This window comes from Simochromis diagramma, unplaced genomic scaffold (assembly GCF_900408965.1).
Source record: "Simochromis diagramma unplaced genomic scaffold, fSimDia1.1 OVJJ01000302.1, whole genome shotgun sequence".
In the NCBI taxonomy this organism is placed as follows: Eukaryota; Metazoa; Chordata; class Actinopteri; order Cichliformes; family Cichlidae; genus Simochromis; species Simochromis diagramma.
This window is the reverse complement of record NW_024386792.1, coordinates 1,063,779-1,080,571: the sequence shown is the minus strand read 5'-3', so window position 1 is coordinate 1,080,571 and position 16,793 is coordinate 1,063,779. Positions and strand designations below refer to the sequence as shown.

The 16,793-nt window shown below is 43.5% G+C and overlaps 2 protein-coding genes across 3 annotated transcripts; one reads left to right on the top strand and one right to left on the bottom strand.

Moving 5' to 3' along the window:
- Positions 1 to 296: 296 nt before the first annotated feature.
- Positions 297 to 9,363, bottom strand: LOC120728652 (protein FAM83G). Of its 2 annotated transcripts, none has more exons than XM_040023695.1 (6): positions 9,191 to 9,363; positions 8,150 to 9,086; positions 6,548 to 6,715; positions 5,512 to 5,636; positions 2,913 to 4,299; positions 297 to 1,222 (listed from the first exon to the last, which is right to left on the bottom strand). In XM_040023695.1, the coding sequence occupies exons 2-6, from the start codon at positions 8,639 to 8,641 to the stop codon at positions 851 to 853; spliced, it is 2,544 nt and encodes an 847-aa protein (XP_039879629.1). In that variant the 5' UTR covers positions 8,642 to 9,086; positions 9,191 to 9,363; the 3' UTR covers positions 297 to 850. The 2 variants fall into 2 exon arrangements, with proteins under 2 accessions (XP_039879629.1, XP_039879630.1); XM_040023696.1 differs by having other exon boundaries at positions 8,150 to 8,703; positions 8,739 to 9,251.
- Positions 8,640 to 16,703, top strand: LOC120729236 (sodium/glucose cotransporter 5-like). The gene is made up of 9 exons (XM_040024778.1): positions 8,640 to 8,665; positions 8,903 to 9,022; positions 9,249 to 9,472; positions 11,385 to 11,492; positions 11,584 to 11,734; positions 11,816 to 11,984; positions 14,665 to 14,880; positions 15,391 to 15,484; positions 15,612 to 16,703. The coding sequence occupies exons 1-9, from the start codon at positions 8,640 to 8,642 to the stop codon at positions 15,806 to 15,808; spliced, it is 1,305 nt and encodes a 434-aa protein (XP_039880712.1). The 3' UTR covers positions 15,809 to 16,703.
- Positions 16,704 to 16,793: the final 90 nt, after the last annotated feature.

Sequence of the window (16,793 nt, the reverse complement as noted above, 5' to 3'; positions counted from 1 at the left end):
GCTCCAGGCTACAAAAATCCCTTCAGAAAGCAAGAAGCTACAATTATATTTTTCTGCAAACCAGGAAGCAAAAGCAAACATACCTAAAAATACCTCGGAGTGTTCATTCACAGTCACTTACCGTGGAATATTTCCTGATCAGCTGTCTGGGTTGTCAGGCGCTGTATGCTTGAGATAATAGCTTTCATTTTTAGTAATGATATGCTTCCTTCAAATATTAAGATGTTTGTACAATACAGTGGCATTTTTAAATGAACTAATGCTTTATGTGAGCTGGTTGAAACAAAACAATGGGACAGATTTAAATGTCTTTTTATTTACAACATTACAACTTCTGGTCCCATGTTTTTCACACATGTTCATACATCTGCAAAGGTAATCAGGGAAGTCTGCCAGTGATTTCAAAGCAACACCCTCTCACCATCAGCAACCAGTCCCCATGATATCAACACTAGAGCCTAGAGCCTGCATGTCACAGATACACTGCACGGTGCGTGACATGGGTTGGCTGAAGAGAATCACAGCTGACCAAACACAGTACCATATCTTAAAAAGAAAAAACAGATCACTCATAAATCAGTTGCAAGAGTGCATGCTATCTTGTTTTGCATGTTGTAAACACAAACACCTGATATGTTATTATCAGAGTTTATTTCCGCACAAACACGTCAGCAAACTTTCTTTTTGGTCAGGCACTCATTTGAAACCACCCAGAGATATCTGAGTAAAGCAGATCTTGTAAGCTTTGCGTCGCAGTTTCCAAACAAAAAGAGGATTAAAAAAAAAACAACAACAACACATCCCACAATGAAGAATTAATGTCCTCACGTTCCCCGACCGGCCCACAGATCTACCTGACAGGCTTATTATTCTGAGGTGCTTTCTTCTGCGGTGCTCCTCCTCGTGCTCTTAAGTGTTTAAAAGTGTTAATTTTTGAGAAAGAAACTCCAAGTAATCCCGTCTGGTTGGCTGGTGGCTGTGGTGACGTGTGGGCTTCCTTCTTGTAGCCGGGACTGTGTCGTCTCGGTGACCGCCCGGAGCGGGTCTCTACGCGCAGATGGGCCGAGTCAGGCTGGAGCATTTGGCCCTGCCAGTAGCGGTAACCTCCTATCACTGGGCCAGCTGCTCGGGTGGGCCGATGATAACTTCCTGGTTTGGCGATAACTACTGTTGGTCCTCTCGCTCTTGCATCACGACCCGGAGATCTAGAGGTCTGAAACAACTAAGCAGAAAGAGCACAGAGAGGGAATTAAAACTCTAAATCCTCCATTATTCTCTAAGGAGTACCTCAGGGGTCAATTCTGGAGCCACTGCTATTCATTATCCATGTTTTTCTCTACTGTTAACAGGAAATGTTACTATTTATTATATTCATTTATATCTTATTACACCATATGTTACCTGATTATGTCTTATGGAAATATTTTTAAGCACCTTTCTGTGTGTTTAGGTTATCGTACAAAGGTCCCTATCTGCTAAGAACATGAGTCATGTGAAAGGAGCCTCCATCTTTGCCGCCTATCTAAAGATGTTGCCCTTTATCTTCATCGTCCTCCCTGGCATGATCAGTCGAGCTCTCTACCCCGGTGAGTGTACACGAGCGTGGGTGCTCAGTCGCTCATGCGCACAGACACGCAAATACCTTTTAAATTGGAGGGGAAAAATATGTCATGTAAGCATGTACCGCAAGCAGGTAGGGACTTGCTTTTGGTACCACTGATGAGACACACCTATTTTGACGTGGGTTACATAAATGTGTGCTTTTCCAGTAAGTGCTGCATACTTTTGGACAGCAATCACAATTTGTGGGAATTTCAGCAGTGGTTTTGTCAGTGATTACTCATTACACATTAAAAACGTTTAAAAGATTAAGCATTGTGTCATCTAGGGCAGAAACTTCCCTAATGGATTAAGCTGTTTTGTCTTTTCTTTTTCTTTTTCTTTTTTTTTAATTGAATGATTACACAACTCATCAATATAGCCTGACACTGACATCTTTGTAAAAGAAGATATTCAATATAGATTATGCAGTAAAAGAGTGTGTTCTTGTTTTTAAAAAGCTTAAAAATGTCACTTAAACTCTTGGCAACACTTTATAGAAACACAAATACATTTACTTACTGTTAAAAAATGAAAAGATAATAATTCATGTTTATTGTAAAGTGGTAAATTATGTTTATAAGGCTTCATTTTAAGTGGTAATAAATATTGAGAAGTGAAGCTATAAACATTATATGGATATCTGTCACAAAGCAGTTTGTATTGCTTGCTTTAAACCGTGCCTAAACAGGCGTGCGGATTGGCAACAGAGTAAATCACAAGACCGGAGAGGAGAGAAGTGCACGTCCTGTTTCACTCACGGCTTAGTTTTGTTTTCATTGGCTGTTTGGTTTTCTTTTGGCACTAAGATCTACTTAAAAAATGAGATTTAAAAAAATAAAAGTTTGAGTCAAAATACACTCCTCTCTGAAAGACTACACCACAGGGTAACTGAGGTTTTAAACTGTGACTTTGAGAGGTTCTTCCTGAGCTTTCATATGTGACAAATGTGAAGTGAGTCCAGCAACAACACCTTGTGTGTACGACACTATGAAAATGAGTAATGAACCTTCTATTACAAACTCACTAAAGCTTCATACTACTTGGTAATCATGAACAAATAGAACTTTTTTTTTTTATATACTGATGCATGGTTCGGGTGAAAGAGAGGGTCAGAAGGTCAGCGACTCGATCCCTGACTCCTCATGCTTGTATGCATTCTTGGGCAAGATAGTGAACCCCAAATGACCTCTAATGCATCCTTCTGTGTGTGTGTGTGTATGCATTGATAAAGTGCTGTATGGATGTGTGTGTGTGATTTCCCATTTTTTGATTATTTTAGCATCACTCGAGCAGTAATACCGAGTGCTCACCTGTCCTATGTGCCTGTGTGGGGAGAGGTGCTCCTGTCTGCGCAGCTGCTGTGATTGGCGGATGAGAGCAGCACTGTCCTCTGATTGGTTGGGCTCTCGCAAGTCCAGCATGCTCTGTGAGAAGCGGGCCATCATGTTGAAACCGTCTCCTTGGCGTTGTCCTCGGCCGGACCCTGTTGTCACTCCATTGGTTAGCTGGTTATTGAGCTCTGGCTGCGCGCAATCGTAAAACTCCTCATCCGATGCTGTGGAGTTACTCGAGGGTTCGTCATTGACCGCTCGGTCACAGTTGACCTTGGTGCTGTCTTGGCTGTCATTATCGTTGCTCCCAGAGTCCTGGTCATTGTCCTTTGACATTAAGCGGCCACGTATCAGGGTCACCTCTTTCTGGGATCTCTTTTTCTTAAATGAGCCTTCTAGACTCTCCAGCTGGTCCATTTTTACCAGAGTGACCTGCGCTTCACCAGGTTTCTCTGAGGAGGCAGGTTCTATGAGCAGCTGCAGGGTGCGGCGTTTAGGAACAGGAGGTGCTACAGGTTGTGTCTGTGGAGGTTCTGCAGCATTTTCTGTTGGCTGTGAATCAGCAGTAACACTAGGTGGTGAAGTGGAAGTCTGTGCAGCTGGTGTGTGTGCATCCTGTGCTGGGGGTGTGTTAGGCTGTTTAGGGGAATCAGTTTGGTCTGTGTTGGGAGCTGCGGGGGATGGGAGCTGTTTGTTAGTTGGACTCACAGGAGTCGAAGGCTTCAGGCTTGTATTTGCAGAGGGGGTGTCAGCTGATCCTGCAGCTTTTGCAGGATGTGAAGCAGGCTGCTCAGTCTGTGCTGGCTGTGAAAATGGTGAGCTGAAGCGTATAGCCTGACTAACCTCAAACCTCTCCGACCTCTGCAAGTGAACCTGATTAGCCCGCTTATCATCCCTGATGTTGATGAAGCCAATCACGTCACTCGGTGGGTCTGGCTCAGGCCAGGTGGGCAGGTACGGAATCAGGTATGCTTTCTCCAGATTGGCTAATCCTGGATGTATGGGTGGCTCTTCAATAACGTCCTTCAGCCGTGCTTTCATCATCTTTAGCCCAGTGGGATTCTGGGAGTTTGAGTTCTTGTTGCTGGAGTTCTGGTCAGATGAAGTGGGACTTATGTGGGTCCCCGTGGTGACAAGAGCGTATTTGGGGTTGATGAGCTTCCTGGCAACAGAAGCCGGCACAGGTGCAGGAGCCGCCTGTGGGAGAGGGTCAGGTACCGGCTCGTCTGTCATAGGAACCTTGTTGAGTGACACGCCTCTGGACGTGAGGTAAAGCTCCCGAAACTGGAGGTCAAAGGTCTCCACTGCCTGTCCTGTGATCACAGTGATGAGGTTACGGTCCAAACGAGACGAGGACCAGGTAAAACTGGAAAAACACAGAAATGGAGAGAAGTCTCAGAAGGGACTTCAGTGTTTTCTTTGCACATTTTTTTTCCTACCAGCTCTATTCCAGTCCTGTTTATCACATCTAAACTCCTTCTTCCAAGTCACAGCTCCCACTGGGATAACAGAAATCTGAGATTATAATAGTTTAATCATTATAACACGCTTTTGTACTCTGATGTAATGCACCACATTTTGGTCTTTGATCACATTGCATAAGTACTCCTCCTCAAATTCCTTCTAACAGATCCAGTCTCACATTACACCAACATTTCAGTAAAGAAGCAACTATAAATGACAGTAAACGGTAAGGATAACACACCTAATTTTCAAAATTTGCTTTGGCCGCTAACAAAACCGTATTGTGACTGTTATGACATGTAACTGCTGGCTCCAAAGCAAAACAAGCAGAGCAATGGACTTTAATATACTTCCCTTACACTCCGTCAACATCTTTAGCCTGACACTGAGTCTGCATTTACTCTTTAATTTCAGCTGGGGAGGGGAATCAATTTTCCCCAACAAATCAGTCTGAATCAAACTATTTTAAGCCAACACTGATCCGCTTGTTTCTCAAAACACAATTCACTAGCCATGCCTCACAATGCATAACAACAAGCTGACAGTAAAAAAAAACATTCGATTCATGTCACACTTCCGGAGGAATCAGGCACCTGGATCGAGTGGATTCAGAGGTCAGGACCCTGACAGGTGAGAAACCACGATAACCATCAATAATGAGAAAAGCTGGGGTACAGTGGCTTTAAGCAGTTGTCCACATTGATGCTACGCTTTTTGTGTTATCTTAGCAAACACAGAACAGCAATCACTCTCCGTGTAGCTCTGTTTAGCTCTTCACCACAAATGGTGGTCAAAGGCTCCAGCATGTTCACCAGTTAGTTACTAGCTCTGTGTGTCTTGTATGGAATGCATGTGTATGACTGATTTATTAAGGCCATTTCCTGCAAGCAGCTGCATGCTGCAGCAGGAAGGACTGGGTAAGACTAAACCAGACCAGTAAACCTGCAGGTCAGAAAACCAAAACAGCGAGCTGAAAGGCTCTAAAGCCCTCCACAGAGGTCATGGGAAATGCACGGATGCCTGTTTATTTTTGAGTGGAAAAAGTCATGCAATTAACGGCTAATTTAAAATATGTAATTGTGCAGATTTAGAGACACAAATGAACGCTGCTCACCTGTAGGAGCCAGAGATGGCTCTGTCTCCATCTACCAGAAGAAACTTCTGGCTCAGAGATCCACGCACCTTCTGTGCCGATCGCGTAAAGAACTCCACGCCTCCGCAACAGCGTACGCGCAGGTTCTGCACATGCACACATACATAAAGGGTTAGTGCTTGGTAACCAAAGCCTCTAGAGGGTTTAGTGCTGATGGATGGAAGGGTTTCAGTGAACAAAGGGCAAAATAGAGGAAACAAGAGAATGGAGAGGCAGAAAAGAATGCGTTTCCTTGTTACTCAAGAGCCGGTGCTCAGCTTTAATACCTCCATAGTCTCCCACTGGGTGCCTCTACAGGTTAGAGCATGGACTTTCTATCTACGTACGTGCATGCCTGTTTGACACACCCTGTGGTGTTTGTGTTCGGCTCTGTGATAAGGGTGTGGTTGACAGGCTGAGCGTTACCTCGTAAGTAAACGCTGTGTGTGAAATCTCACAGGGGACATTAACAACGGGAGTGATGGCGCTCACAATAACGGAAGAGATGTCCGATAAAAAAGAGACTGGCAATGCGGTAAATGCCGTGAGGAAGGAATAAGGAGAAGTGAAAGGAAAACATGTTACAGAAAGTAAAAAGTCTGTGTGGTTTTATTGCCTGCAGCATAGACAGGAATTTAACTGCTGTCGTTCTGGCCTCCTGTCCAAAAAAATCCCCCGTGAAACTCTTAAGTATTTTCTGTTACTGCCTAGACCAGTTCAACTCAACTTAAGAGAGCCAGAGAATAACAAAGAAAACCAAGCTATTGCAAACTAGCTGCAGCATGCACCTCACAAATACCCGCAGGCACAAACCTGGCAACCTACATCAATCATGGGCCGCCCAAAAATGTTCCTTTGTATAGTGACAATATAATTTCAAAAAGGTGTCTTTAATAACAGATGTTATTTCCAATCCTCCCCCTCCCCATTACTGTATACTTATTGGGCGTACCCTTCTTTATAACTAGCTCAGCAAAACATCATCCATGCGTGCATGCATGTGACTGGCAATACAAACCTTTAGATGTCCACGGTGCATATCAGCTCTGCCACACATGGAAAGAAAGCAGGGCACCGCAGCCATGTCGAGGATTATGTACACAGGAATCTTGCGTTTGTAGGCCGCATCCATCAGGTCTCGAAAGATATCCACATCTGTAAACACATCCATCACCACAGCTATCACCTAAAAAAAACAGCACACATACACATAGAGGAAAACCACAAATGTTAGTGTTAGTGCTTCCTGGTCTCTGAGCTGGTTTCAGCTGCTTTTATCAGCGATATTCAATCCCCAAAGGAAGCTGGGAACACAAGAAATTTGAGCATAATATTCCTGTAGTTTAGAGCCTGTTAGGAACAGAGGCTGTTTTTTGGCAGAGAGGTGATAAAATGTGGGTGGACAGTATGTGCTGCGCAACGCTGCAACAGTAGAGACAGGCGGCTCTCTTTATGTGATCCAGCTTAAAGATTACATTTAAAACAGCAGCATTAGGTAGACTTTGGAAAATGATGATAAGTCTTGAAATTTTTCATGTTTTTTGTATTACGTTTATTGTGAAAATATATGTGCATTGAAAACCAGCCTTTCACTTTGGCACTAAGTCTGATTCATTTAAGCCTCAATGTTTCTTTTGTCGCTCAGGTGCAAAGCTGGACTACTGCATGAACATGTACCAGCATTTATGGATATGAGAGGAAGACTGCTGGCATGTGACAAATTCAGTGATGTCAGGGCATTTTTCCCCCACTCGTTTCTGTTCTCGTGTCAAGACAGGACTTTTTTTATTTAAACTATAATGAAGGGAAGCGGGTTTCTGAGACGGGTCTGTGGCAAATTATGAAATGAAGACAGAAAGGTGAACTGAACTTGGAACATGTCCAAAAAAGTCAGGCTAACATAGTGTGCTCTGCATCATAGGTGGCAACAGACAAATATTAATAACAAGATAAAACGATCATGCAAACAGCAACAGCCAACAAATAAATATTTGATAGAACAGTTATTGTCATTAACAATTAATCTTAATTGCCAAAGTGTTTTTCAGATGAGTCACAACAGTAATTTCCTGTCAGACCACTAACTGATTACTCGCCTAATCATTTTAACGCCAAGCAAAATCATATTTATTAAGTGCACAAAGTGATTTTTCTTCTTTGCTTTAATGTGATGGTGAAGCATTGTTTTGAAACTTGCGGGTTTGTGGCAGTGAACTTCTTTATACATTCACTGACTGGAGAAATATTGAAAACAATTATTCACTGTGGTGCATTCACTGACAGCACAGAAAATGCACTCCAGTTTTTGATGAGTTGTTAATGCGGTTTCCTGTTGCTGCGTTGACTCAGTGCTGTGGTGCGTTTCAGGTCTCTGTATTATACTGCTCGCCATGAATTTGTACTCAGCTAAGATGTGTTTTGTCCCCCACATTTTGGCTACATGAATGGAGGAGTCAAATAAAAACACCTTGCGATAAAATCCAAGCATCAAATCGCGAATATTAACATAATTCAACATAAAGAGGTGAAAAGACAATAAGCCAACTGGTTAATTCTCGTCAGTGTGAAGCGTTTCTGTTTTGGTGAAGAACCTCTAAACTCCATCTTCTTCTCTGCCTACCTTCTGGGCTGACGCAATGCTCTTCCGCACCACTTCCTTGATGTGCGTGTGCCCCTCGGTTGGAGGCTGTGTGTGCACGGTCACGCGCGTGACCCCTCGGTATGAGATGGCCTCGGGCCAGCCTAGGTCCAGCTCTGCCACCGAGCCCTCAGACCGGTCCGGCCAGTACTCGAGAGACACCTCATCGTCTCCGGTCTCTTCCCAGGGCCCCGGAGTTGTGTTTCCTGGCCCTGGCGTCCCGGGTTTCTGGAGATGCTCGTAGCCGGGCCTGTATGCTTCCGCCGTGTGTACAATCCGCTCCAACTCCGGTTCCGAGAGGAACTCCCGGACGCCATGCTTGCTGATGTATTCCGTGAACGCGTCGCGGCCCTCGACGATGAGTGCCTCGAGGGCCAGCCGTTGGTCCTCGCTGTAGAAAAACTCTGGTTTGCTCTCGCTCACGCGCCAGTTGACGTGGTGATCGTCTAGACACTGGACCTGAGATAGCGCCATGACCCCCAGTAAAATCGCCGGTCAGTAAATAGTTAAACACTGAAACCACTCTGACCCACTTTCCACTCGTCCGTCCGGGGGTTCAAACATGGAAGAAGTGCGATATGTCATTACGGTCCATTCCGGGTCCGCGTGACCGGGGACAAACCAGACCAGTGGCAGATATTTTCATCTGAGGCAAATAAACCGCTATCAGTTCCTCAACCCGGGCAGGCTCCAGCTCAGCCCTGCTCTCGGGTTACAGCTATCTCTCTCTCTCAGGTGCGGTTGGAACAAAGCCCCCCTCTTCCACGCCCAGCGCCACGCCTTACACCTGACAGGAGCCGGAAAACTGCGGAAAGCTGCGGCCCGGCTCGGCTGCTCCTCCAGCCTCGGGGCCCGGCAGACACGGAGAGAGACGAGCAGCTGTCTGGGTGGATGAGTGTGTGTCTGCCAGTGAGTCAGTCTAAAGCGGAACAGTCAGTCGACACAAAGAAAGAAGTGATTAGTCCTTCGATAAAACTTTTAAACTGTGTGTGACTCAGTCTGACTGAAGCGCTGACGACTCACTTTTCCACTTTTTCTTTTTTCTTTTTTTTTTTTGTTGTGTCGGAGCGCGAGCCTGAAGCCAGAGGTGTACAGATGTTCAAAGAAAGGAAACTTCCCGGAAAGAACACAAAGCAGTCTTCGCTAACGTGGCGGTACCGAGCCTCTTTACTTTAAAGTGTCGCTGCAGTCACACGAAGTTCGTCCAGGTCCAGCAGACTGTGTGGCGGAGCCGCCGGCGAGTGTCTGACCCTGGAATCCGGCAACGGAAGCTCGGTGTCCGGGGGCAGATAGGCGGAGTGTCCGGTAGTTGGTTAGGAAAGAGAGGCATTAAACTCCACCCTCCTGCCAGCACACAGGGGGAAATCTTGTTCTTCACCCCAAATTAGAAGCCTTACGAAAGCCCGTGGAGCTAACCCAAGAGGCTATAACAAGTTATACAATATGTGATTTTATTTTATATATATATATATATATATATATATATATATATATATATATATATATATATATATATATATAATAACGTGACTACTCATCAGTGCAGGCTTTTCCCCCTGTTTCCTGTGATTGCTGCTTATCCACGGGTCTCTGAAAGGTAACGCTGAAAGACAATAGCTTTATCAGGGTTAATATATAACATTAGCCAGATAGAGAATCAAATAGGTCACCCTTTTTGCGCTTTTTAACATGTAGCAGACTTGTGAAAATGAAATGTGTCTCAGGTTTCCTGGATGTTTCAGCTGAGCTGTGGGTGGTGATTTGGGAAAAATTATTGAGTAGCTTTGATGAAAGACTCCAGTCTTACTGGAGCCAATGAAGCTGGAGCGTGTGTAGCTATGTAGTGTGTGATTATGCATATACATGTTAAAGTTTGTGGCTTTAATATATTCCTTTCCTCATTCTCGTCTCACAAGGCTACACAACAAGTATCCAACATTTGGTCATGACGCCTCTGAGCCAACTCAGCTGTTTGTGCAAACACTTTTCCCACAGATAGTGTTTCCTAGTTCCTAGCTGCACAATGGATGGTAACTCGAAAAGGATTTTATTTTTTTTTACTGAACAGGCAATACATTTGAACCCATCTAGCTCAGACTGACCCTTTGAAGTACCTGGAAAGAGTCATTCCAGGGAAACTCAATCAATGCCGTCCACCTGACCCAGAATCAGTTGTTTGTTAGCTTTTTTTTAACAATAACAAATTGTCCATATTTAATAAAGCCATGCCAAGTGTAACCTTCTGTTTAACTTTATAAGCGGCTCATAAATACAGGAGCTAGACACATGAAACTTTCACGGCTGAAAACTACGTTTAAATTCTGTTTTAAAAAATCGATTTTACATTGACCTCAAATGCCACAGTCTGAAGCCATGATCTAATTTTTCTATAAACAGGTTTGAGCGTGAACATCATGGGACGCAGTTTTAATAGAGAAACTCCACCAGTTTAACATCAGTGACATAAGTTGACAGAAACCTTATTTGTGCATGGATGTTGTATCTTTTTTCTGATAGTTCACTGGAGAAAACATTTTAAAAGTCCAAGGGTCATATCAACACATGGAACAAAGTATTGGTTTTATTTACAGTTTGACCCCAGCCACATCTTCTACTCATGATTTCTCCTAAATAACTTTGTCATTTATTAAGTTAAATCGGTTTATGGCTATGAAATGAAGAAACAACATTCACATGCTCCATGTACAGGAGCTTGGACACATTACACTGATCAAACAGCTTTAGACCCAGATTTTGACAGTGCCCTGGATCACAGAGGGTCTCAGGATTGGTGCATGCCCTGAGTATGAGACAGCTGGATGGGCAATGCATCAACCACAAGGGTCACAGCAATTATGTGTCCGCTCTAAACTTCGGTAAGGTGAGTAAAGGGACATGCCATCTTATGTCACAAAGAAATTTGTCATCAGCTAAACAGGTAACAAAGCAGCAAATTGCAAAGCAAACCAGTGGTGTTCAGGGTGGTTAAAGAGGTAGAGCAGTGGATACTAGCTGGCTACTCCAGTGTGACTGTGAATGAGGGTTGTAGGTAGTTGGAACAGACACATTTGAATGCTTTCACATGGAACGACCCTGAATCTGCTCTTTAGTACCTTTCGTGGGAATTAAAGGGAACAAACTTGAATTCTGGATGAGAGGAAAAGTCACCTTCCACTCCTGCATGCAAACAACTTTTGACTGCGCCTCCATGTTTCAGACTCTGTAGGCTGTGTGGATCCAGAGGAGTGTGTGCGAGTGTGTGGAGCTGAGGTTGGATGCTCCAACATTGCTTTCCCCAAACTGGTCATTGAACTCATGCCAAGTGGTGAGAATATGTTTTTTTTTTCCAAGCAGCCACACAACACTTTTCAGGTGTTTTCACCTGCATCTGAGTGTCTGCGTATGCATTTTTGCAGGCCTGCGGGGACTTATGATAGCTGTGATGATGGCCGCTCTGATGTCTTCGCTGACGTCCATCTTCAACAGCAGCTCCACGCTCTTTACCATGGACATCTGGAAGAAGCACCGGCCACGAGCCTCTGAGAGGGAGCTGCTGCTGGTTGGCAGGTATGGCACTCATGTGTGAATGAGCTGGAGGTTGATTCATAAAGAAAAGAGACGCGCTGACACAGTTTGCCTTTGCCCCAGGATTGTGACCGTGATTTTGGTGGTGGTGAGCGTGGTCTGGATCCCCATCCTCCAGTCAGCTAACAGCGGGCAGCTGTACGTTTACATCCAGTCGGTGACGAGCTACCTCGCTCCACCCGTCACTGCTGTTTTCACTCTGGCCGTCTTCTGGAAGAGGACCAATGAGCAGGTAGCACACTGACAATCAATATAATAAAGTTACAGCTGCAACTCGAAATTACTATTTTTTCTTTCATTCATGATTTTTCTGTGACATGATGAAAATAGCAAAAATCACAGAGGTTCAATTACATCATATCATCATAGTTAAAAAAAAAAGCTATTTTATTCCAAACACACTTACAACACAGAAAGAAAACATCTGTAAGTTGTTGTTACACACTAAGGGAAACTTAACCCTCAGAACATTCTGGACTTTTGAGGTTTTCCCCAGTTTGCTCTGTTTGTCCTTTCACTTACACCGTAACTGCTGCATAGTTTTATTAGCCTCAAATGGGATCAAGCTGTGTGCAGCTCTCTCACACACACACACATGCGCACAGAGTGCTTGGTGTGGTGTCCCTTGTGTGTGAGCTCAAAGCTGTGTGTATCAGTAATTCACTTCATGAAGTGTATTGTTTATTGCTTCCTCTAGAGGAGCCGGAGTTCTCACTTTAAACAATAAAAGTCATTGCTGATCTTTGATAACAGACTGTGAGCGACAGAGGCCTGCTGTGACTGTCACAATTAAAACCTGCAGAATGAAGTGCAGAGGAGATGAGAAGGAAAGCGATTTTGGGTTAAATCTGATATCACACGTGTTCAAGCGTCGATCGCCAGCAAGTAAAGACCAGTCCTCTGGATATTCACGATCCCTGTTTTAATAGAGCACGTCCTGGGTGTGTCTGCTCTCGCTGCTGGCACGTTGTCCACAGACTGAAAGAAAGAAAGAGCATTTTCTCAGGTTTTTCTAATGAACAGGATTTCCCTTCCCTCTTACTGTGAATACTACTTCCCCTCCAGCTCAGTTAAGCTGCACAGAATCTACTTTAGAGGATTTTTATTATTTTGTGTTTGCAGTGAAATCGCCTGGGGTTACAACATGAGCTGGCAATCACCAAGCAAACACACATTTGGTGATTTGCAGGTCAAAGGACATCTCTGTTACATAAAAGAAAATCTTATCCACGTCGGCTCACTTCGTTGGCCAAGGCTGAAATATCTCAATAGCTTCTTTAAGTTTTCCTCTGGCATCATAATCAGGCAAAACATGGATTAGAAGAGCACTTTAGGTTAGTCGCCAGCATTGATTTAGGCTCTTCAGTTTTGTTTGCTACTAACATTACACTACAGTGATAATAAATACTGTTGGCCATCAGTGCTACCCCTCAAACTAATAGCAGGTGCGCCAATTTGAAAATCCTAGGTGAAAATCCTTCTTGAAATATCCCATACGTCACCTTGTTCTCAAGTTATTGCATACACGAACTTGTGTGTCCACACCACCCGCCTGCCCACCCAACACTCCCAGTAGGGTGATGACCATTCCAGATTGGCCTTTTTTTAGCCAAAGGGTAAAAATGTGGCGGAAAAAGTTTGTTAAATGACCTCAGTCTCTGAAACATTTAATCCCAAAAGTGAGCCTATTAATAAACTGTAGAGATAAAAGTACTTGGCCACCTGAAGGAGCTGCTCAGACATGGAAACCCATGCCATGAAGCTCACGGCGCACAGTTTTTGTACTCAGGTTAATGTCGGAGAAGGTTTGGTGCAGTTATTGAGCCAGCAGAGAGTTGGAGATTTTTTACACACTATGTACCTCAGGACTCTCTTAACTTTAACTCTTACTTTGTAGTCTTCCCCTATCATGGCTGAGTTACTGCGGTTACTAAATGCTTCCACTTTGCCATAATACCACTTAAGATTGTGGAATATCTAGGAATTTCACAAACTAATGAGTTGCAGTGTTGGCAACTATTACAGCACCATACATGAATACTTAGACCAAACCAGTGTTTGTAAAGGGAGACTGCCTTTACAAACACTGTGGCAATGGGACTCAAAACACCTGAATTCAAGGATTAAGAGGCGTGTCCCAATACTTTTGTCCATATAGTGTCTCATATGGTGTCTCTGTTTCTTTTCTATGTTACCATTTCACTTTAGACCTATTAAAAGGTTGTTATAAAAGGTGAACTACATGGTTACACAAAAGCTGTGAGCTTTGTATGTTTGGATAAACACAATAAAAATATAAATGATATTGAATCATGGGTTAAAGGACACACATTACAGCACGGGATGAGTCACACGCTGAGCAGCATGACACTGTAGATTGCAAACAATCGAAAGTGTTTGCACAGGAACACAATGTGTGTCGTGTTCAAAGCTGGGCAGTGAATTAAGCTCATAAAAATGTCAGCTAACCTTGTAATTACTAACACAATATCTGGATCCTAGTTAGTATCTGTGCATGTTACATTATAGGAACTGTACATGTGAGGTATGTCTAAAAAATAAGAACAGGTGGAATGAAAATAAAGGAAAAATAAGATCAGATATGTTCTCTGTGTGGCTACAAGGCGGTTATTTTCAAACTGCACAGATCACATTCTTCACTGAAGGCTGAAGGAGTCGGAGAGTGATCTGTGCCTCTTTGCGTGTTTGTGTGTATTAACAGTAAGTGAGAAGTGAGTGATGTGACGATGACAAATTATATCTCTGGGAAAGTGATGACATTAGCTGAACGCACCCATGTGTGGTTCAGAGTTGCCTCGGGAATGAGACACATGCTTCCTGTCCAATTAAATTCAGCTACTCGGCTCAGAAAGGCATGTAATCCAATCTAGGTGTATTTGTGTGATTTTTAGGGCGCCTTCTGGGGTCTGATGGTGGGTTTGGTGGTCGGCGTGTGCAGGATGGTGCTGGAGTTTGCCTTCCCTCCTTCCAGATGTGGCGTTGAGGATTCGGCACCTGCGGTGCTACGTGGTGTCCACTACCTCCACTTCGCCATTCTGCTCTGTGGGCTCACGGCAATTGTGGTTGCCGTTGTATCGCTGCTTACACCACCGCCCACTCACGAACAGGTGTGCACACATGGATACAATAAATAACACGACTATGAGGGAAGTAAGCTTAATCAAGTATGGTCTGTGTCTGGTGAGGAAAACACTCTGTCACTACAGAGAATTAGACAGACTCGCACTCATCTATAACATAGAGTCTGCACTGGGGTTGCTTTAGGAAGGGCGTCCGCTGTTATACTCAGCCAAAACAAACAGGCAGAGCATGCTGTGATGATCTCTCATGAAAAGGGGGCAATTGAAAGCAGCTTTTATCTCTAGCATCAGATAATCGTGCTTATCTGCATCGTCCCTTGTTTACAGCTTGTGATAGCACGTTATATGCACTATAAATGCACATACAATAAAGATCTTATACATTTTAGCAAAAAATAGCAAGTGGGGGTAACTTTTGAGATTTTTAAAGTCAGGGTGTTGTCAGGGTCACCTCATGTCAAAATGGCAGTAGAGTTTTACCTGTTTGATAGTGAATAAATGAAACTTTCTTGGTTTTGCTTCTTCGATTTTTCCCAGGTGTGTAACCTGACCTGGTGGACAATAACTGAAGAGCCAAAAAGAGACATTCCTCTGCAAAAAGTGTCCTCCATCAGCCACCGTAGCTCCCAGGGTAAGTTTGTCAGCAGTCACGGGGAATAAAAACCAGCTCTCATGTGAAAAACAGTCATTCTCACACACACACTGCTCTTGTTTTTGAGTAACTTACTGTGTCTGCTCTGTGTGTGTGTGTGTTGCAGACTCTGAACCAACACGGCGGGTGACGACATGTGGTCAGAGGGCAGGATTGTGTATCTCAGCAGTACGGCGATCAGAGGAGACTCCAGCTCCCAGAGTCCCCAGCATTCGAGAGAGCGTGTTGTGGTCGAGGTTCTGCTGTTTCAACGCTCTCCTGCTGGTCAGCATTAACATTTTTCTCTATGCATACTTTGCCTGAGGTGAGGTCAGATTTAACATCTGGCCTCAGCTGAACTGTAGTCCCTCCAACACGAGCTGGAAAGTGATCCCTCTAGATCCAAGAATGTGAAGAAACAAACAGGTTTTTGCTCAGATTTCACTCGAATCATTAAGATATCGACTCACAGTGTAAAGACGGTAGATGCCGGTGGACAGCACGGCACACATATCTATTAAAACAGTGAAATTTAGATAATACTCATTATAACAATAATGGGCAAATGCCATGGAAATAAAATGTTGAAGTTTGTGGATTATAACAAACCAACATAAATAAAAGGACATCAAATATCACCTTTAATTTAAAGCTTCACAATATGCAGTGAGAGCATATCAGTGTGGTTCAGGCTCTGCATGTGACATAATATTGTTGCCTAGAAACGACATGCTCAGTGTTGATTATTTAGTTATGTTTAGAGCTTTGTGTGAATGTTTGCACTAAATGTTCTTTTGATTTAAAATTTTATTTACATGATTTATGAATTTTAATCAGAACTTCTCACACATGACCTAAAGCTGTTATAGTGAAGTCTTTACCAATGGAAGCGATGGAACAGTGAGTGTAGCTCCAAATGCATCCCAATGAGAAATAATGAGAAATTTCATGTTCGTTTTATCAGTAGTAATATTTCCATGTGGTCCTGTAATCTTTTTTTCCAGGTGATATCAAAACTGAGCTGAATGATGTGTGCATAAAAATATAAAAAAAACGGATGTTTGTGTCCAGACTCTTTATTCGGCTTCTGTGTAGTTTATGTACAATAAGCACTGGTGTGGTGGTGGGGGGGTACAAGCAAAGATAAGATGGCTATACAAAGCAAACATGGAGTTAAATTTCACTTCATATTTTCAGTATAAGCTGTTCAGAATGACTCAGATTAAACGGCACAATTCGGCTTATGATGAAATTATCTGTAAGTTGTTATTAGTTTTACTGATAAGTCTGTAAAATTACCCCACAAATA